Source organism: Conger conger, chromosome 19, assembly GCF_963514075.1.
Source record: "Conger conger chromosome 19, fConCon1.1, whole genome shotgun sequence".
Taxonomy (NCBI): domain Eukaryota; kingdom Metazoa; phylum Chordata; class Actinopteri; order Anguilliformes; family Congridae; genus Conger; species Conger conger.
The window spans coordinates 21,455,505-21,477,243 of record NC_083778.1 but is presented as its reverse complement, the minus strand read 5'-3'; the positions used below and the strand labels follow the sequence as shown (position 1 = coordinate 21,477,243).

Below are 21,739 nucleotides of genomic sequence, written 5' to 3'. Positions count from 1 at the left end.
TCACACACACACACACAATCACACACACGCACATGCACGCAACACACACGCACTCGCACACACACAGGCACACTCACACGCACACACACAGACACTCACACACACACGCACACTCACACACACACACGCTCACACTCACACACGCACACATACTCACACATACACACACTCATACACGCACATACACAGGTGTGTAAAGCCCCAGGTATGCCTGCCTTCCCTGCACCAACCTGGAGGCCCTGGAGGTTAAATATGAGAGAGAGGAAAAAGATGAGAAACAGATAGACAGATAGAGTTTGCGGTCGTATAGTGAAAACGTTATCGCCGGGTTTTAAACACAGCACTGAAACAGACCTCGTCTATTTTTCTCTCTGTTAATTCCCGTGCTAAAATACTTCAGCGTTTGCTTGGTAATGAGTTTGCGATTGCTTTTATGGAGCCTCTTTATGGAGCTGCGGCTCCACGCTTCACTGCAGGTAACGGTGCGAGTGTGCGGGGGCAGAGGCGGTAAACAGGAATTTCGGAGGGGAAAGTTTGTGCGGTGCCAGAGAGGAGGGGAGGGAGAGCGTACGGTTCTGGAGCTGGGTCATAAATACCGGCCTGAGCAGCCGTCCGCACGCCGTCCCGGCGCATATGGTTTCCATTCTGTGTGAAAACAGTGTGGACTGAGCCGCGGCGTATATCGCTCGAGAGCGGCGTCCGACCGACCCGCTGCTGCCGAGGCGGGGATCTGGAGAGGGGGCCGAGCCCGGCGCCCGGTCCTGCCAAAAACACCCACGTCAGGCGTCACACGCCGGAAAAACACACTTCAGCTGACAGGAGGCCCCTTTTCGCTCACTAAAAACGTAACGTCTGATTCAAACAATAAAGAAGGAGAGAGGTCGGGATGGAAGGAGGGTGATGGAGAGAGGGAGAGGGAGAGAGAGGGAGATGAACCACACAGACAGGTAGTCTTGTCTCTTTCCAGTGGGGGGCTGACAGGTTGTGGCGCTGGGGGGTTAAAGCCGTGTTCTCCCCGCTCCTCACACAGCTCGTAGAAGCGTCTCTCATAGCAGGCAGACCAGTCCTGTCCGTCAGAGAGCAGACGTGCCTGGCGGGTAACGGCCCGTCCCCTCCAGCGCGTGAGCGAATGAGTCTGGTTAAAGTAGCCCCGCACCCTGCACTCCTGTGGAAGCAGGCCTAGGTCTGGGCAAACGGACCGGAACAGCCCCCGACACAAAACAGCCCTCAAGTGTCCTTATTCTCGGTTTTACATCCATATAGTGCGTTCATATGTGTAATAGCAGGCTGTGTAGTCATTGAGACCATGCGTGTGTACTCAGCGTCCATGTGCTTACTTTAGTAGAGACGGTGCATTAAATAAACACCACTTGGATCAGATTTATGTCTTAAACAGGAAACGGTTAATAAATAAGCACTTCAGTTTTAAATGGACTGTTTTTTAAACGGCCTCGCAGGGCGGTGAGATGTTTACTTATATTGGTGTCTGTGTTGAAACCGGTGTTGGTGATATCACAGATTACTGCAGCTGAGACCGGGCTCTGCTCCAGGTGCACTCGGGGGAATGTCTCCTGTCTGTAATCTGTTGCTGCGTCTCTGGGACCTGTGCGATGAAGGAGAAGGAGACGATGATATCACAGTCCCATCGGTGAGGTGGTGAGGTCACAGGCCAATTCTGGGACAGTCCCGTCGGTGGTCCTGGGTTGTGTTCTGAGGGATCTCAGTGGTAGCGTTGACTCTAATAACGGCTCTGTCATGTGGCTAAGCCCCTCTTTAGGCCGAAGTGCGGCGGTCTCTAGGCACAGCCGTCTGGATCACCTGCAGCTCACCTGTGTGACACCTGAGGCTCAGGTGTTAATGATGCACGTTTGCATTCCTCTGAGCTGTGGGTCTAACCCCTCTGCCTCTAACCCCTCTGTCTGTAACCCCTCTGTCTATAACCCCTCTGTCTGTAACCCCTCTGTCTCTAACCCCTCTGCCTCTAACCCCTCTGTCTATAACCCCTCTGTCTATAACCCCTCTGTGGGTCTCTAACCCCTCTGTGGGTCTCTAACCCCTCTGTCCATAACCCCTCTGTCTCTAACCCCTCTGCCTCTAACCCCTCTGTCTATAACCCCTCTGCCTGTAACCCCTCTGCCTCTAACCCCTCTGTCTGTAACACCTCTGTCTGTAACCCCTCTGCCTCTAACCCCTCTGTCTATAACCCCTCTGTCTGTAACCCCTCTGTCTGTAACCCCTCTGCCTCTAACCCCTCTGCCTCTAACCCCTCTGTCTATAACCCCTCTGTCTATAACCCCTCTGTCTATAACCCCTCTGCCTGTAACCCCTCTGCCTCTAACCCCTCTGTCTGTAACACCTCTGTCTGTAACCCCTCTGCCTCTAACCCCTCTGTCTATAACCCCTCTGTCTGTAACCCCTCTGTCTGTAACCCCTCTGCCTCTAACCCCTCTGCCTCTAACCCCTCTGTCTATAACCCCTCTGTCTATAACCCCTCTGTCTATAACCCCTCTGTCTATAACCCCTCTGTCTATAACTCCTCTGTCTGTAACCCCTCTGTCCATAACTCCTCTGTCTGTAACCCCTCTGTCTATAACTCCTCTGCCTCTAACCCCTCTGTCTATAACCCCTCTGTCTGTAACCCCTCTGTCTGTAACCCCTCTGCCTCTAACCCCTCTGCCTCTAACCCCTCTGTCTATAACTCCTCTGTCTATAACCCCTCTGTCTATAACCCCTCTGTCTGTAACCCCTCTGTCCATAACTCCTCTGTCTGTAACCCCTCTGTCTATAACTCCTCTGCCTCTAACCCCTCTGTCTATAACCCCTCTGTCTATAACCCCTCTGTCTATAACCCCTCTGTCTATAACCCCTCTGTCTATAACCCCTCTGCCTCTAACCCCTCTGCCTCTAACCCCTCTGTCTATAACCCCTCTGCCTCTAACCCCTCTGTCTATAACCCCTCTGTCTATAACCCCTCTGTGGGTCTCTAACCCCTCTGTCTGTAACCCCTCTGTCCATAACCCCGCTCCCTCTCTGTGGCCGAACATCCCTCTCCTTTTCTCAAACTCTTCTGTGGTCACCTGAAACAACACCGTAGTTCAGTTTCCTGTTTCACTCTGCTGTTTTTGGCATGGTCAAGGATCATCTTACCAAGGCCTAAACGTGTACCAAAAAACTTCAACGTAAGATGGAAGAAATTGGAAATTTTGGAGAAAAAAAACCGTACAAGCGGATTAGCACAGCAAACAGGAAAGTAGAATCTCTCTCTCGCTGTGACTGAAACTTTACTCACTCAAGCTCTCTCTGCAGTCTGAGATAATTATTTATACCCAGCATAAAATACTGCTGTTCTAAACAGTGGAGCTGTCGCTCTGCTAAAGCCATTTTGTCGTTGGGAGCGAGAACTCGCGCGTGATGCAGGAAACAGATCCGCTCGGAATGGGGAAGGAGGTGCCAGGCCCAGGCTCCAGGAAAAGGAGAGCAAGGCGTCTGGAGCCAAGATGGCCGCTGGGCTTCTGGAGCCAAGATGGCCGGTGGGCGTCTGGAGCCAAGATGGCCACTGGGCGTCTGGAGCCAAGATGGCCACTGGGTGACGTGCTGGACGTGGGATTGGGCTCCGTGGTCAGTAAGCCAGGCAGGGCTGGACCAGGACTGGAGGCCCGTAAAAAGACCAGTGTGCTCATCTCTGCCCTCAGCAGGTGTGACTGTACCATGGTGCGCACACAGATACTGGGCATAGACTGGAGGGGCCAATGGCAAAGAGCGGCTTCTCCCTGCCTTGCATGGTATGTGAAGGGTAGCCTTAGGGTCGCATCCAGATGCATAACTGTGTGGTATTTTGAGGCTGTTGTGCAATGAAAAATTCCATCCTGGTTTTCCTGAACTTTCACCTTTAACCTTCAGCACTCCCACTCATCCCTCTCCTTTCACTGTGCCAAACATACCAAATACATACACACACACACACACACACACACAAACACACACTCTCACACACACACACACACACACACACACACACACTCTCACACACACAAACACACACTCTCTCACACACACACACACACACACACATGAACACAACCATAGTCATAAACACACACATGGACACACACACCCTGCTGTTCCTTTGCAGTGGTTAATAAACACCTCAAGCACGTCTCATTAACTCCTCTCCATGTATCATGTACTACTGAGCTAATGTTATATAAGAGTTTATGTAAGAAATTATGACAAACTCGTGTCCCAAATATTGTTCCAATTAAAAGGAGTTTCCTATTAGTGTACGCCACAACCTTCGTATGAAGAAATGTGTCCAGAACACGTCGTTAACAAATGTGGAGCGAGTCAGGGATCGGCCGATTACTGTTGTTGGACAAAACATCTTTGGGAGTCGGCTGAGCTCTCCCCTTTGACTTCGCAGATCGCGTTCTGTCACGTAGTTTGAAACGGAGCTGAATGAGGGAAATGGAGTCAGAATAATAAGCCCCTTTCTGGCTCCAGAGCCGTTCAGGGACTCAGAGGTGCACGAGTCTGCGTGCGCACGGCATAACTCCTGCGGTTTATTGGGTGAATCAAACGGACCGTCTGCGTTTAATCATCTTCGTCATTCCTGTAACTGGACGTCTATTGTTTGAGATGCCACAGAATAGGACAACGATCATCAGATCTGGACCTCAGATCCAAATCCGGCCCTGATTTTGTTTTCTCCCCCGTAATTATCTGACTAATTAGTGCTACTGATTGGCCAGACTGGTCTCCACACCTGACTCCCAGGTAAAGGGAGGGTGAACACACCTGACTCCCAGGTAAAGGGAGGGTGGAAAACCAGCAGTTCTCAGACCTGGAGGACCACGATTTGATCATCTCTGCAGTGGGATGTAAACCAAACCGGAGTTATAAAGCACCCTTAGTTTCACATAATTTATGGCGCTCGCCTGCTTTTAACATCGTTCAGTAATACTACAGACGTCCACAGCCGTCGTCTCAGTGAAACTACTGACACACGTGTGAAAAGAGTGCCTACGAGCGCAGTTTTAACTCTCATTAAATACCCGAGTGTGAAACCTGAGGAGATCAGAGACTGGTGAACAACTCTTACTGCTGCTCTCCCCTGGTTCAGCCACAGGAGGAGCCTGTCAATCAGGAGGGTGAACACATTACATTAATGGCATTTGGCAGACGCTCTTATCCAGAGCGACGTACAGTTGATTACACTAAGCAGGAGACAGTCCTCCCCTGGAGCAATGCAGGGTTAAGGGCCTTGCTCAAGGGCCCAGCGGCTGTGCGGATCTTATTGTGGCTACACCGGGGATTCGAACCACCGACCTTGCGTGTCCCAGTCATGCACCTTAACCAGTACGCTACAGGCCGCCCGAACACAGTCACACAGGCCCTGCGTGAAGGGGCAGAGCTCAGGGAAGGGTCAGTCCTGCTGAGTTAGGCACAGCCAAGGCTGCACGGCGAAGGCCGATCCTGTTGTGAAAGGACGGAGTGGGTCAACGAACCGCGCAGGCAAACAGATCGGAACTTTTAGTCATTATTTATTTATGGGAAATTCTCCTCGCGGTGGGTGCGGCCAAAGAAACGGAGAGAGAGAAAAGCAATGATTCATTAAAAACGCTCTCCCTCTCCAAAAGGAAAACATGCACCGTCTCCGGAGGAGCGCACGGTGTGTCTGAGAGCGGGAGACGGGCCTGAGATGTCTGCAGTTTGTTCTGTTGGACAGGATGTGGGGAAGAACACGGCGCTCAGCATAAATTCTGAAAAGGACAAAAAAAACGCAAACTCCGTCTCTGACGGGCGGTGTGCGTGAAGCAGCGTGAACCGGGGTAAACCCAGTTTGTCCAAGTGTGCGAGCAAGGCTGTCGCAATCTCTGCTCTTAAACAAAGTCCGTTATACCATTGTGTCTGCACGTTTTCTCACGAAAACAAGTGACATTTGTGGTTGATAATCAATATTACTGATTGGTTGGTTTAAATTTATTTTGGAAATCCTAGAACGTATCTGTACAGTCAGGGCCAAGTCCTCCTCAGACCTAGCAGTTTAATTTTGTAACCCTGTAGGGAACAAAGCCTCTGGTCTTCATCTAAAGACCATATATTCTGCAATGCTGAAATGTACACTATCAACTTTCTATTCAGATAAAATAATAATATTTTTCTAAATATATTTACTGCAGCATGTTTTTGTCATCTGAGATACTTGTATTTTATGTCACAAAGTATGAAAATATTTTAACTTCTTTGTGCCGGGTCCCAGGATGATCTAAATACTGAAGGCTTCACGCTGTGTGTAGACGTGTCCTGGGAGGTTCCATTGCGTGGCCAACGAACGCTTCTGCAGTTTGTAAGATTCCGCTGGACCATCAACAGCATGATATCTTTCCCATTTCTCTAATCTCTGGTGACATCACCTGGGACCGAGCTGCAGCGTGTGGGAAATCCATCAACCTTCAGGCCCATCCCAGGGATGGGTGCTCGATTGCTTCGGTCTTTGCGTTTGGAAAAGCACAACAAAATCCCTGGCACTTCTGACAGTCTCGTGGAATGGATTCCGTGATGACGTGGATGTCTTTGGGGTCCAAGATGGAAGACTGTCTTAAGCACACACACACACACACACACACACACACAAACAGTCATAAATTGTCTTAAGCACTGCACACTGACTGGCGAGTGAGGCTGGAGGAAGCTCTGATTTCTCTCGAGACTCAGACTCTCCCTGTGTGTACGGAGATACACGCTCAGGCATACAGAACATTCTCTCACATCCACACACAAACACTGTTACTCTCTCTCTCTCTCTCTCACACACACACGGATGGCAGTGTTACGATAAACCATTCCTCGGTGATGTGAGGGAGAGAGGGGGATGGGCACAGAGAGGGGAATTGTGGGTAAACCTTCGCCGCGTTCGGCCGTCAGAATCGAGTCGCTTGTGATGCCTCACCACAGGCCTCACCGAAAGATAAATAACGGGCGAAACGAAACAGAGCGACGTGAGGAGCCAAGAGCAACATGCACGGAGCTCGGGGGGGGGGGGGGGGGGCGCGGGCGGGCGGGGCGGGGGGGGGTGAGCACGGGGCTCAGACTGAGGGCAGGATGTGAGAGCAGCTCCGTCTCAGTCCCTCAGACCTGCGTGGCATTCTTCAGCCAATTAATGTTCAACACATGACAGAAAGTGTAGTATCAGTCACCCTGTCACCCTGTGTGTGTGCGTGTGTGTGTGTGTTATGGTGTGTGATGGGGTGTGTGTGTGTGTGTGTGTGTGTGTTATGGTGTGTGATGGGGTGTGGGAGTGGTGTGTGTGTGTGTGTGTGTGTGTGTGTGTGTGTGTGTGTGTGAGATATGGTGTGTGTTGTGGTGTGTGTGTGTGTGTGTGTGATGGGGTGTGTGATGGGGTGTGTGAGTGGTGTGTGTGTGTGTGTGTGTGTGTGTGTGTGTGTGTCTGAGTTGGAGCTGGTCTTTCCCGGCAGTCTGCGGGCCCTGACTCAACATTCCTGCTCTGTTATTGCTCCCAGACCCTGGCGATGCTTATCCTCTCAGCTCCCCCGATGGCTTCCCCTTCCCACCAGAGCCCCAGAGCCCCTTCCCACCAGATCCCCAGATCCCCTTCCCACCAAATCCCCAGATCCCCTTCCCCCCAGATCGCCAGATCCCCTTCCCACCAGATCCCCACCCACTGAGACCCAGATACAGTATTGGCCAGTATATCCAGTATATCCAGTGTTGGCCAGAAGGCTCACCCTGAAGGGTACACCAGGCTACACCCTGTTCCTGGAGATCTACCATCTGGTAAGTTTTCACTCCAGCCCTGACAAAGCACATCTTACTCAACAACTAGAGCAGGGCTGCCCAACCCCTGTTCCTGGAGATCTACCATCCTGTAGGCTTTCACTCCAACCCAAACAAAGCAACACCTCACTCAACAGCAAGAGTTCCCATCCAACTGTCCATTGAGTAGAGTCAGGTGTGCCAGATCAGGGTTTGAAATGAAAACCAACAGGACGGTAGATCTCCAGGAACATGTCAGGTGAGGAACATCTCAGCAGCGTTGCTCTTGGGCATCGAACTGGCAGGACGTGGAGCGAACAGAAACCACACCCGGCTACATCCCCCCACCCCCCAATTAAAAACTCATTTGTCTCATTGGGTCAAGTCTACAATAACAGCGGGGTCTTCCAGATTGGGTTATACGGGGATTACAGGATGTTTTTTAGCAGCCCGTTGTTGAGCAGCGCAGAAGTGTGCGTCGTGGAGGAGTGTGTTTACATGCAGTTCAGCTGAACTGCGTCACACACAGTGCCAGAGGTCGGTGTTAAAATGTGTCCGGGACACGCCGATTGAACCCTTTCATTGTTTTTAAGCAGGAAGAAACATTTGGCCCCAAGTGATAACACTCGTGTGCCGTGCGATTCGGCCAGAGTGCCTTGTGTTTACGTGCCGTCTCCTGGAGCCCTCGCTGAAGTTTATACTGTTTACAGAGCGCTCCATTACAGATACAGTATTGTAGATACGCTGCCCGAGAAGGTGCAACACTGCTCAACGCGAAGCGCACATTTTCATGTCGTGTTATTTCACAGTCCGTCATAAAGCTGTCATAGATGTTCCCTTAAGATTTTCCCCCAATAGCCGGGTTCCTCCCAAGATTTCTTCCCATCGGGGAGTTTTTTCCTCACCATTGTTCGAGGGCTTTTATTGTTCTTTTGGGGCTCTGGCCTGGTGTTTGCCCTTCCCCTTCTGTGGCGGTCTCTGTAAAACGAGACTTACACAAATGAATGTGAATTTAAAATGTAAATGCAGCCGTCGAGCTCCGCGGTGTCTTCACCGAGGAGTTACAGTCCGCGTAACGCGTAACACGGCGTTTTCACCGTCGGAAATAAAACCGACGCGGCATCTTGAGTGCGTCAGGCTGCCGTCGTGACCCCGGTCCTGACCTGACTGGTGGCGATGCAGGCCGGGAAGGGAGTGAGTCGAGGCCGGTCTTACTGGAAGTGGGGCACGGGGAGGGGCCCCCGCAGACGCGGGCCTGCACACTCACTCCTAATTAGAGGCAGATATCTGGGCCTGGAGGTAAACACGCTGTCGGGAGGAAGCGGGCGTGGCCTTCCCTCGGCTGCCCCCGCCCCCGCTTCCTGTTCCCAGAGCCCCGGGAGAGAACTGCCCTTTACCGGCTCTGGATCTGCCCTGCGGACGGGGCAAGTAAATCTGATCTGAGTCACCAGCCTCTTTCTGCTGTCCTGTTTTTCGTTTGTTCCCCCGTTCCCCGGGCCCGTGTGAGAGCTCTGATTAAGGAGGGACATGGGGCTACAATTGTATACGTATCTGCATTCGCATTGATTTGCAGAAGGAAGCAGGCTGCGGATTTGTCCACAGTACCTCGTGCACCATCTCGCATGTGGCCAGTTGCTGCTGGTCTCAGCAATGCTCTTTTTTTTTTTGTTTGTTCTGAAACCCCCTCCTTGAGCTTGGCTGGGAGTGGGAGCGTGCCTCGCCTAGCGGGCCACTGGCTGCACACATCTGCTTTCACTCTCTCTGTGCTGCCATGCCAGGGTCTGGTTCTCTATGCTGCCTGTGCCAGGGTCTGGTTCTCTATGCTGCCTGTGCCAGGGTCTGGTTCTCTATGCTGCCTGTGCCAGGGTCTGGTTCTCTCTCTCTACGCTGCCAGTGCCAGGGTCTGGTTCTCTCTCTCTGTGCTGCCAGTGCCAGGGTCTGGTTCTCTATGCTGCCTGTGCCAGGGTCTGGTTCTCTCTCTCTACGCTGCCAGTGCCAGGGTCTGGTTCTCTATGCTGCCTGTGCCAGGGTCTGGTTCTCTATGCTGCCTGTGCCAGGGTCTGGTTCTCTATGCTGCCTGTGCCAGGGTCTGGTTCTCTCTCTCTACGCTGCCAGTGCCAGGGTCTGGTTCTCTCTCTCTGTGCTGCCAGTGCCAGGGTCTGGTTCTCTATGCTGCCTGTGCCAGGGTCTGGTTCTCTCTCTCTACGCTGCCAGTGCCAGGGTCTGGTTCTCTATGCTGCCTGTGCCAGGGTCTGGTTCTCTCTCTCTACGCTGCCAGTGCCAGGGTCTGGTTCTCTATGCTGCCTGTGCCAGGGTCTGGTTCTCTATGCTGCCAGTGCCAGGGTCTGGTTCTCTACGCTGCCAGTGCCAGGGTCTGGTTCTCTCTCTCTACGCTGCCATGTCATGGTTTGGTTCTCTATGTTGGGTACAGTCTGAAGGGACCTGCAGGCCTGGGGGACAGAACTCAGTGTCCAAGAGCGTCTCACAGTAGGTCTCTGTCTTTAGATGAAGAACAGATTTGCAATATAACAGAGAGTACTCAGTACAGTGAGGAGCAGGGCAATGTGCGAATTATCTCGGGGATATAAAACCTTGATGTCAGTAGGAAACATTGCAGTTTGTACACAAAACGTCTTCCTTACCCGTAGCTTTAATTTCTCCCTCATTCTGACACCTCCTCTCTCTCATTCTCTCTCTCCCTCCCCATCTCTCATTTTCTCTGTCTCTTTCCCTCTCTCTCATTCTCTCTGAAAGTAGCAAACGGGCTGCCTTTACAGATGAGGCTAAGGGGAGTTAGGAGGCCAGTTCAGGCTGATGTGTTAGGTAAGGTAACGCTGCTGGTGTGGTAAAGGCTTTTCCAGTAGGTTCTCCTCTCGGCCCCGAATAAGACTTAATTACTCTCGTTTTTAAACGCTGAATATTTTCCACTGGGCTGTGTGGCAATGTACCCTTGGAGGCCAGCGTGTCTAGACTCTGACACGACGCCGTCTGGAAACGCTTCATAAACCCACCGCGTCCGTTTGTCCCGTCAGGGGACGGACACGGAAAGGTCCGTACTTAACTCCAGGTTCCTTGGTCCTCGCTCCTGGTCCCAGAGAGCCGCAGGGTGCCCTGGCTTTCGTTGATACTCGGCGCTAACAGCGATTGATCGATTAAAGCGGTTAATTTCACAGTTACCTCACCTCACCTGGCTTCTTGGGTCTGAATCGGCTGCTGGGTATTAACACCAGAACAATAACCGGCACACCCTGCTGCTCTCCAGGACCTGGAGCGAGGCGCGCTGATGTAAGCAGTGTTGTCACGGCGACTGTAACTTGCACACCAGCATCTCCGCTGGCCGCGTGCCTCTTGCACGGTGACCCCTTCACTTGCAGCGGGTCACGTGACCAGACGACGGAGCCAGATCAGCTGACCGTGATGCATTTCCACAAACACACAACCTGACTCAGCCTGTGCAGCGGTCGGCGTGTTTACACGCTGGGAGCTCCAGTTCAATACGCTGATTACATCACATCTCTCGTGTGTAATGATAAGCTCTGGATAACAAGCGCAAATTAAAGGACTGCAAAAATATTTCAAACAACAGGTTACTTGTGTCTGTGCATTGTCTCACTCTTTATCTCCTGAACAGCACTGTGCAGTTACTGTAAATTTGGTCTTTGGTACTTATTTTTGTGTGTCAGTGCAATAGAGCAAATTTTGAGACTTCCAGGCATTCATTTTCCAAAAAATATAATTTGCAGTGAAATGTCATTTTGTCAAAAAAAGTAAGATATTAAGTAATAAGCCACTTTTCAGATACAGACTTGATCGATGCTGTCTAGGATTACCTGGAGAGCCAGGAGCAAGCAGGACAGCCAAAGTCTGTCAGAGAAGAATAACTGTGGCAAATTCTCCAACATGTTTGGTGCAATCTACCAGCTGATTTTCCTATAAAACTGCAGGACAGTTTTAACTGTTCACAGCTCTTCATATAATTACTTTTATTGTATTGTATTATTGTATTGTATTATTCTTGAAAGCATCTTTGCCTTACGAATGTTTTTTTTTTTTTACTTGTGACTAAAGCTTTCGCACAGTACTGTATGTGCATAGTACACATACATTCCAGTGTTTATCTGTTCTTTAGCTAAGAGACTCCCCCAACCCTCCACCCCCCTACCCTCAGTGTGTCTGACCCCCCCCCCCCCCCCCCAGTTTTAGGAGTGTGTGTGTGTGTGTGTGTGTGTGTGTGTGTGTGTATCAGAGCTGTGTGCAGTGTGAGCTGTGTGTGTGTATGTTTGTGTGCATCAGAGCTGTGTGCAGTGTGAGCTGTGTGTGTGTGTGTATGTTTGCGTTTGTATGTGTGTGCATCAGAGCTGTGTGCAGTGTGAGCTGTGTGTGTGTGTGTGTACGTTTGCGTTTGTGTGTGTGTGTGCATCAGAGCTGTGTGCAGTGTGAGCTGTGGTACTGTATTAAAGGCTGAAGGATATCTTTATGTGTGGAGGTCCGTCTGGCTCCCATGGTTCCCTCCCTCTCTCTCTCTCTCCTCTCCGCTCCTCTCCTCTCCGTTCTGCTGACTCCAGCGCCCCCTCTCTGTCACACGTGCAGCTGCAGGGACCGTGCTCTGATGAAGCCGGCGGATGTGGAGTCGGTTTACACGGCAGCAGCAGCAGCAGCAGCAGCACATGTAGGTTACAGAGCGCGGAGGCTGTGTACGTCACGATATCAGACGACACAAAGCACTGTTTGTCAGAAGGTCCTGGAAGTACGGGTGCTGTTGTTTTCGCACGGTGAACCTCAGTCTGCGTAATTTAGAGAAGCACACAAGCCCTCTCCCCAGCCTCTCAGCCTTGTCCCGACACCCCAGTGATCAGACACTCACACACCGGGAAGACTCAGACTCCCAGCATGCCCTGTTGCCTCTCGACTCTCTCTCCTACATCTCCCAGACGGCTCTAGAGCGTACGCATCATTTCCTGTTGTGAAGTCTGATGTCATTTCCTGCCCAGGTAAAGTCTGGGGCCTCATGTTGCTGTGGGAGGCCTTGCAGTGAGGAAGCTACTGCAGTGTCACTGTTCCGGTACATTCTGTCCGTCTTCTTCATCCGATGTCTCCCCAAGTGACAATCCCCCATTATTTAAGGTACTGTGCTAATGAGGACAATACAGTCACTATCTCACGCTGAGTGGAGTTTCTGCCTCCAAATTGTACATCTGCGCTCACAAAACAACAGCCACAACACAAATAAAGAAGTACACAATGACCTCAGGAGACCAAATAGACAATATTTAAATGTATAGTCATTATACAATACAGTAAATGTTGTGCAAGAGTTTGCCGGAGACCATATATTCTTGGCAAAAGATTTAAAGATTTAAAAATGCAATACAACGGAAGCTCAGAAATTATACACAATATAAAATATATTTTTTATATTTATATTTTTATGTTTGTATATTAAAGTGCAAAGAGACTTGGGGGCAGGTCATAGCCCCTAAGTGGTGTGTGCCTGTGTGTGCCTGTGTGTACCTGTGTGTGTGTGTGTCTGTGTGTGTGTGTGTATGTGTGTGAGTGAGAGAGTCCAAAGGAACATGTGTAAGTTCATGCATGTCAGTGTGTGCATTTGCGTGTGTGTTTGCATTTGTGCACAGGTGTGTGTGTGTGTGTGTGAGAGAGAGAGAGAGAGAGAAGTTCCACCCCATGTGTCATTATATGTTACTCTGTGTTACTCTGATTTCACAGCCATAGTGTATGTGAAGCCGGTCTTCTTACGCAATCCCCCAGTCCTCCAGCAGACGCATAGCAAACACACTCACCATGTCTGTGCAATACATACTGACACGCACAAATATCATCACACGTACAGCGAAAAAATAAAGCATCTCTGTTTCCCCTTTTTACACTAAAAACACTGAAAAACAAAATACATCTCCACCTCCCACTACTTACAATCAGCACCACAAGGTCTCCGTTTCAAGCATAGAATAGATACCTGAAAAAATTTTACCTGAAGTAGAACTGCGTAGCATCTTACTTTGGAAGAATAAGGCATTTTTGTGGTGAAAAAAACAGGAGAAAGTGATTCGGCACACCGGTGTGTGGTTTATAGTTGCTTGTTTCGTGGTGTTGTGTTTGAAGTGGAAGATGGCGACTTTAAAGTGTCTGAGGCGTGGCATCTGGTGCAGTTCCACACAGGCCGTCTGCGTTGGGTCTGTCTGTTCAGTTCGGCTGTGGTCCCTGCTGGAGTACAGGAGAGAGAGAGAGAGAGAGAGAGAGAGAGAGGGAGAGAGGCGTTACCTGATCCCAGATCAGCACTTTAAACTTAAAAAACGTCATCAAGCGGGAGCCGACAGGTGAGCATCCCTGATTGGCCACCGAGGTCACACAGTAACATGCTGATTGGCCAGCGTGCGCATGTGGTTGCGTTCATCAGCACGTAGTGCAGTTCAGTTCACAAGACGCGAATGTGGTGCAAACAAGCAACCCTGTTTACCTTTAAAATAACTGAATGTTGTATCAACACATTCTCTCACAGGTGTGTCCCTTTTCAGAGATCTGTAGTGGGCTGACCTCATTGGCCCATCCCTGCCATGTGACCCTGGTTGAGTCACGCTCAGGTCATGTGGGTGCTGTGCTTGCTGTGTTAGCATTAGCGGTATTGCCTGGGTTGTGTGGTTGTTGTGCTTGCTGTGTTAGCATTAGCGGTATTGCCTGGGTTGTGTGGTTGTTGTGCTTGCTGTGTTAGCATTAGCGGTATTGCCTGGGTTGTGTGGTTGTTGTGCTTGCTGTGTTAGCATTAGCGGTATTGCCTGGGTTGTGTGGGTGTTGTGCTTGCTGTGTTAGCATTAGCGTTAGAGCCTGGGTTGTGTGGGTGTTGCACTTGCGGTGTTAGCGTTAGCGGTGCTCACTGAGCTGGTTCTCCTGCGCTTCCAGCAGTCTGGATTGAGGCGTTTCTGCTCCTCAGCGAGGGCCTTGGCCTCTGTGGCAAACATCCTCCTCTCCTCCTGCTTCATCTTCTTCCACTTATCCCCCAGGATCACACTGATCGCCCTGCACACAGGTCCGGGGTGAGAGGTCACGTCATGTGATATGATGCAGTACTCGCGTGCTGTCTAGATATTTGGCACTATACCACATACCCCACGTGCTCAACACACCCACACACACACACACTCATACACATACACACACACACACACACACACACATACACATGCACACACATACACATGCACACACACACACATACACACTCACACACACCCACACATACACACACACACACACACACATACACACTCACACACACCCACACACACACACACACACACACACACACACACACACACACACACACACACACACACACACTCACAGACAGACAGACAGACACACACACCTGTTGTCCCGGCCAGGGTACATCTGTGTGTACTCCACCCTGTACTTCTTGGCGAAGAGCATGAAGGCATTCATTGGCCGCTTGCACTTTGTGGGCGTGGCCGGGCTGGCTGCCCCCGGGGAGGGTCTCCTCCTGGCCTTGCTGTGGGGGGGCTGGGCGGGGCTGGGGGGGTCAGGCCCGGGGCTGACAGCGCCCCCGCTGGACTGGGAGGTCCTGCGCTGGCGAGCCATGCTGCTCAGGACGTACACAGCTGAGGAGTCCAGAGGCGTGAAGTCAAACCTGCAGAAACACACACACTACAGGGTTACAGTCTCACACACACACACACACACACACACACAGTCCAGAGGACTGAAGTCAAACCTGCACACACACACACACACACACACACATATACACACTCACAGACACACACACATACACACACAAACACATACACACAGTCACACACAGGGACAGGGTTAGTCACACACACACAGGAACAGACAGGGTTACAGTCTCACACACACACACAGACACAGAGGAACAGACAGGGTTTCAGTCACACACACTGGTGCATTACTATACACACATGGAGCACATTATTGCACTACTTCAGTCAGGAAACTTGGACAGAAAAAACAAGTCATAATTTGGATGGACAAGAAAACGTGGACTATAATTTATGACAAAGAACATCATACTGCTCGACATAGCCACTAATCTAAGATGCAGAAAAGGTCTGACCTATTTAGAAGTTAAACGACTACTTTTTAAACTTGTCGAATTTAAACAAGAGGGAAAAAGGCCACTGAAATTCATGCAGCTTGACATCTTGTAAAAATGTGGGTTTTTGGAATCGTTATCTGCAGTTTCTCTGTGCAGACGACAGTGAGCCGCCGGGCCCTTCACCTCCTGAAGGTGTGGAAGACCAGGGAGTGGGCAGAGCCGACGGCGTCGCGGTGGCCCGGGGGCAGACACACGTCGCCCGGCTGGGCCTCGTAGCAGGGGATCCCGTGCTGCACCACCGTCAGGCTCGGGTGGAAGGAGGACCATCCTGAGGGGGCCGGAGAGGACAGCGCTGACATCACTTCCTGAATGTGTTCCGTGTTCTCTCGCTCACAACGCGGGCGCCATTCTCACAGTCCATCCATCCATCCATCCATTATCCTAACCGGCTTATCCTGAACAGGGTCGCAGGGGGGCTGGAGCCTATCCCAGCATACATTGGGCAAAAGGCAGGAATACACCCTGGACAGGTCGCCAGTCCATCGCAGGGCAGCCATTCTCACAGTAATCATTTTTATTTATTTTTAGTTATATATTATTTTAAAGCTTCCCTACCTTTGTTTTTCACATAAAAAGGATGGCCCAGGCTGCACTCTGCGGTCAGTAAGTCATGGCCCGCAGAGCCGGGGTCAAAGGTCAGCTTCAAAACCGACTGGCCAAAAGACACGACCTCTTCGTGTGCCACTAACGTCAGGCCCTCAGAGCCGTAGCCCTGCAACGTCAACAGAGAGGAGCATTACAGAGAGGAGCATTACAGAGAGAGGAGCATTACAGAGAGGAGTATTACAGAGAGAGGAGTATTTACAGAGAGGAGCATTACAGAGAGGAGCATTACAGAGAGAGGAGTATTTACAGAGAGGAGTATTACAGAGAGGAGCATTACAGAGAGAGGAGTATTTACAGAGAGGAGCATTACAGAGAGGAGCATTACAGAGAGAGGAGTATTTACAGAGAGGAGCATTACAGAGAGAGGAGTATTTACAGAGAGAGGAGTATTTACAGAGAGGAGCATTACAGAGAGGAGCATTACAGAGAGAGGAGTATTTACAGAGAGGAGCATTACAGAGAGAGGAGCATTACAGAGAGGAGCATTACAGAGAGGAGCATTTACAGAGAGGAGTATTTACAGAGAGGAGCATTACAGAGAGAGGAGTATTTACAGAGAGGAGCATTACAGAGAGGAGCATTACAGAGAGAGGAGTATTTACAGAGAGGAGCATTACAGAGAGGAGCATTACAGAGAGAGGAGTATTTACAGAGAGAGGAGTATTTACAGAGAGGAGCATTACAGAGAGAGGAGCATTACAGAGAGGAGCATTACAGAGAGAGGAGTATTTACAGAGAGAGCATTACAGAGAGAGGAGCATTACAGAGAGGAGTATTTACAGAGAGGAGCATTTACAGAGAGGAGCATTACAGAGGCGGTCCGGACTGATAACCGTCCTGCTGTATAATCCAGCTATGCCAGCTTGGCCAGCATGAACATTGAGCTGGTCATAAAGCTGGTCTAGCAGGGATATACACCATCACTCCCCCCCCCCCCCCCCCCCCACCACTGACAAGCACCACTAGGAGTTGAAATCCTTGTCCACACCATGCCCTTTGTCCTTTACAGCAGCAGGAAACGTCGTCGTAACGCACAAAAGGATTGTCAATAAAAGCGTTTCGTCAGGAGGACGGCCGTACCTGGCGGGCGGGGCCCGGCGTCTCTCCCTCGCCCTCAGACTCCGAGTCGGACAGGTCTTCCACGTCCCGCCACTCCGCCCCCCGCCCGCCGTGGAACCGCACGCGCGTGCCTTTCAGGAAGCAGAGCCAGGCCGTGGCGGGCCAGGACTGAGACCAGCCCACGTCCTCCTCATCCCAGAGGGACGTCCTGCAGGACGCTCCCGGCTCCCACTCGCTCCTGGCCTGGGTGAGGTTACAAAACACCCGTGACTGTCTGGGTAAGGTTAAAAAACACCCCTGACTGTCTGGGTAAGGTTAACACGCTCAGTTTGACCCCTGACTGTCTGGGTAAGGTTAACACGCTCAGTTTGACCCCTGACTGTCTGGGTAAGGTTAACACGCTCAGTTTGACCCCTGACTGTATGGCGCAGTGTGTGTGGCACGCAGTATCGTGGGGTTGTGGTCTACGAGCAGCTGAACAGGAAGTGAGTGGTTTATGCCGAATATGTAGGTCATAGGTCAAAGGTCATACCCTGAGGCGCCTGCGCTCTCTCCAGTGACTCCGGGCGGGGGCGGGCTCCGGGCGGGGGCGGGGCCAGGTTCATTGCCGGCGGCCAATGGAGGGCGGGCGTAGGAATGTAAACTGCTGCTATTGGCTGAGATGTGTACAGGAGAGGACCTAAAGTGGGAGACAGTGGGATGGTGTCAAACTCCTGATCTCGGCTGTTCACAGAGATGGGATAAACATGCGAGCTGTTTACAGTTACAATGCTGCTCCACACTAACATGGGTTTTGTAAGAGACGGAGCTTTGGCTTGAACGTGTGTCGGAGGAGCTCACCTGTTGCGGGCGGGGCTCAGCAGGAGAGGACTCTGGGTGCTTGTGGCGATGTTGGCCAGCTCAGTCAGCCAGTTGGTGTCGGGGAGGTCACCTGGCCTCCAGGTGTCCCGCGGACGCTCCTGATGGGACACGCCCACCGGCACCTGGAAGGCCTCCGACGACACCTCCACCTCCTGGGCCTCCTGCAGCTCGGGAAGGTCATCTGGGGGGAGCGGGAGCGAGGGCAGGTGCCACGTTTTAACACGGCCGGATCTTCACTGCTCGTTCTCCACAAGTTTAATTCAACTTCAACTTTCTGTCGGTTATGTCGAAATGAAATGGAAATGAAATGCCTTAGTAAGGAGGGGCCTTTCCCCTGGCAAGTAGAGACACAGTGTGTGTGTGTGTGTGTGTGTGAGAGAGAGAGCGCGCGTGTGTGTGTGTGTGTGCGTGCGTGCGTGCGTGTGCATGTATGAGAGAGAGAGAGAGAGATTACTATACTCCACATGACTCTCACTGGACGGGTGTGAGAGAGTGTGTGAGTGTGTGTGTGTGTGAGAGAGAGAGAGAAAGAGAGATTACCATACTCCACATGACTCTCACTGGACGGGAGTGTGAGAGAGGAGGGCGTATTGCACTTGAGCATGTTGAAGGCCTCGGCCGTTCTCACAGCACCCTGCAGCGCCCCCTGGTGGGGCTCCTCGACTCTGTCCGGTGACCCTGCAGTCTTCACCTTCCAAACCATGTTACGCCTTGATGCTTCGCCTGACTACACACACAACAATAAGCGGGATCAGCTCTGTTTTCACAATACCTGGTTAATGTGAATAACACAACACCAACATAACATAATAACAAGAACAGGCCATTCAGCCCAGCGATGCTCACCCTTCCCCACCACAAAAGTGTGCCTACAGCTTAGTTTGCCTAACAGCTAAATAGCATCTAGCAGCATATCAAGCTTATTCCACATATTGACTATGTGATAAAAACAACTGTAGACACTGTTTTAAATTTGCCCAGCACAGCACAGCTGTGACCTGAACATCTTTACATCTTTACATTACATCTTTGTCAGGTAGAACTATAAGGAGACCGTAAACAGAACCAAAAATAAGGCAATAAGATGTCTAGCTGTGGATACAACTTCCCCCTGTAGCCTAATATAGACCCCTCTTACAGGAAAAACTGTTACAATCAGCAGGCATGTCTTCTACAGTCGGCAAATACAGTAAGCTTGCACAACGCATATTCCAGCTAGGCAATAATGGCTTGCCCCATAACGGACACCCCTGTACTTTATACAGCATTTTGCTGAACTGGCAACTTCCTGTTTCGGTTTGCTACACGGTTACCTTGCGCTGATTCATTTGCCTATTAATTCTATTCTATAATCATATAATCCAATTACATTTGACTTTATTATGAATTAGAAATAAGAAATACGTGCTTGTCGGCAAGTGTTCTTATATTTCATCGATCTCTCTCTTTATTTTCGATTTTACGTATGAACTGGCGACAACACTGATTGGCCAGCCTGAGAAGTTAAATGATGGACTCGATATGTAAATTTAAAATGATGTGTTTTTTGGTGGCGTTCAAAAAACAACCTCCCATGAATCACGTCCTTTGTCCACAAACTCTCAGAATGGGTTTCGTAATAACCATCATGTGATCTTTTGCATGCGAGACTTGTTGATAAACTTTAGGGACTTGGCGCATGCGCTTCATAGCCCATTCATTCGAAACTGCGTAACAACAAATGAACAATAACAATGGAATTGGTATGAAAGTGGGAGTCATTAACCATGATCTAGTTTCAAAAGAAATGTGAACCACACTTTTGAATATAATGTACATTGTTTCACTGTCAAATATAAAGAGTTTGTCATAGCAACTGCTGGATAAATCTTTCTTTATTTTTGGATAAAAAACGATTTTAGAAGCGATCAAATGTCGAGCTTTCACGTTGGTTAACTCCTGGCTAACTAGTGAGTTAGCCGACAATGGCTGTCATTATGTGACAAAGCGGAACTCTTTTGTTAGCGGATACCGAAATGAAGAAAGAAAAGAATAGCCTACAAACGATCGTAAGGTATCTGCTTTAAAACGTATTAGTGTACAAAATAATGTCAACACGTTGCACAAATATCCTGAACACCTGTCATTCAAATATATGAAATTAATGAAGGAAAAGCTTAGCTCGCAAACAACAAGGCAAACAAAACAAAACTAACCAGCTGGACTCTGCCAAAACAACAAAGTAACAATGAAAAAATAGTCGAGCAAGAATGACACTCGGAATCGATGCAATCGTTGACAGCCTGACACTTTTTTCCATTGGATTCCGCTTTAAAATGCAAAGTTCACTGCTCATTTCGCGATTAATTTTTTACATTTTGATTCTGTATAACTTTCTCACTTACCCAGACCGTCGCCATTAGCGAATATCTCTGGCATTCTTAGAAATGGGTGGGAATGATTACTTTTAGATAAGCAAATCTATTGGCTAACGGGAACGTTCATCAAAACGATCATCCTCTCGATTGGCTGGAATTTCTCATGACGGTTTTCCTATCCTTTCGCTAATTGGCTGGAATGCACGCCTGTTCTCATATATTTAAATTTATAGCGTAGCTCCGCCTGCATAATTACTGTAGTTTTTAACTCAATTTGTTTTGTGGCGCTATATACGTATTTGACTACAGATCCCATGTGTAACTAGCACCAGAAGTAAACAATGAACATGCCCCGAGTCTTGTTTTCCATTGTCATTTTCTGAAACGCATTTCTATTTACGAATGGAATTTTGGTGACAGTACATGCAATAAAGCTGACACAAATTATGGGAATAAGACCAATAAATTGAGATAAATCATTCCAGATACAAAATTTAACCTGTGTTGGCAAGGTTTATGAGGTTGCAACCAAAGGACAGGACAACATAATACCCCTTCCACTAATTGATGATTAAGTGATTAAGCAATTAAGAAGCCATCATTATTCCGTAACCTATTTTGAGGAGCAAACAGGTGAATGCGGCCATTCATTTTCCTGCAAGCTTTTAAAAAGCCTCAATTAAAACAAGTTGTTAAAAAGGGGCGGCCTGTAGCGTAGTGGTTAAGGTCAAATGACTGTCGCTCTGGATAAGTACATCTGCCAAATGCCAATAATGTAATGTAATGTAATGTAATGTAAAAAAAAGCACACGTCCAGCATATGTCAGGTATGTCCCCTGCCCCGGGAATAGCATTACTGTTAAAAATATCAATAATAATATCATGACGCACGACACACACGTGCCATTGCGCAATCAGCCGAACGCATAACTGC

General features: G+C 49.8%; 1 protein-coding gene across 1 annotated transcript; it reads right to left on the bottom strand.

The window, feature by feature from the left end:
* Window positions 1-13,026: 13,026 nt before the first annotated feature.
* LOC133119185 (HMG box-containing protein 1-like) lies at window positions 13,027-20,930 on the bottom strand. Its single transcript, XM_061229648.1, has 11 exons — window positions 20,833-20,930; window positions 18,989-19,175; window positions 18,428-18,629; window positions 18,200-18,266; window positions 18,120-18,164; window positions 17,609-17,830; window positions 16,478-16,634; window positions 16,046-16,190; window positions 15,155-15,433; window positions 14,664-14,805; window positions 13,027-13,995 (listed from the first exon to the last, which is right to left on the bottom strand). Exons 1-11 carry the CDS (start codon window positions 20,845-20,847, stop codon window positions 13,975-13,977), a joined length of 1,482 nt encoding a protein of 493 aa, XP_061085632.1. The 5' UTR covers window positions 20,848-20,930; the 3' UTR covers window positions 13,027-13,974.
* Between the last annotated feature and the right edge of the window lie 809 nt (window positions 20,931-21,739).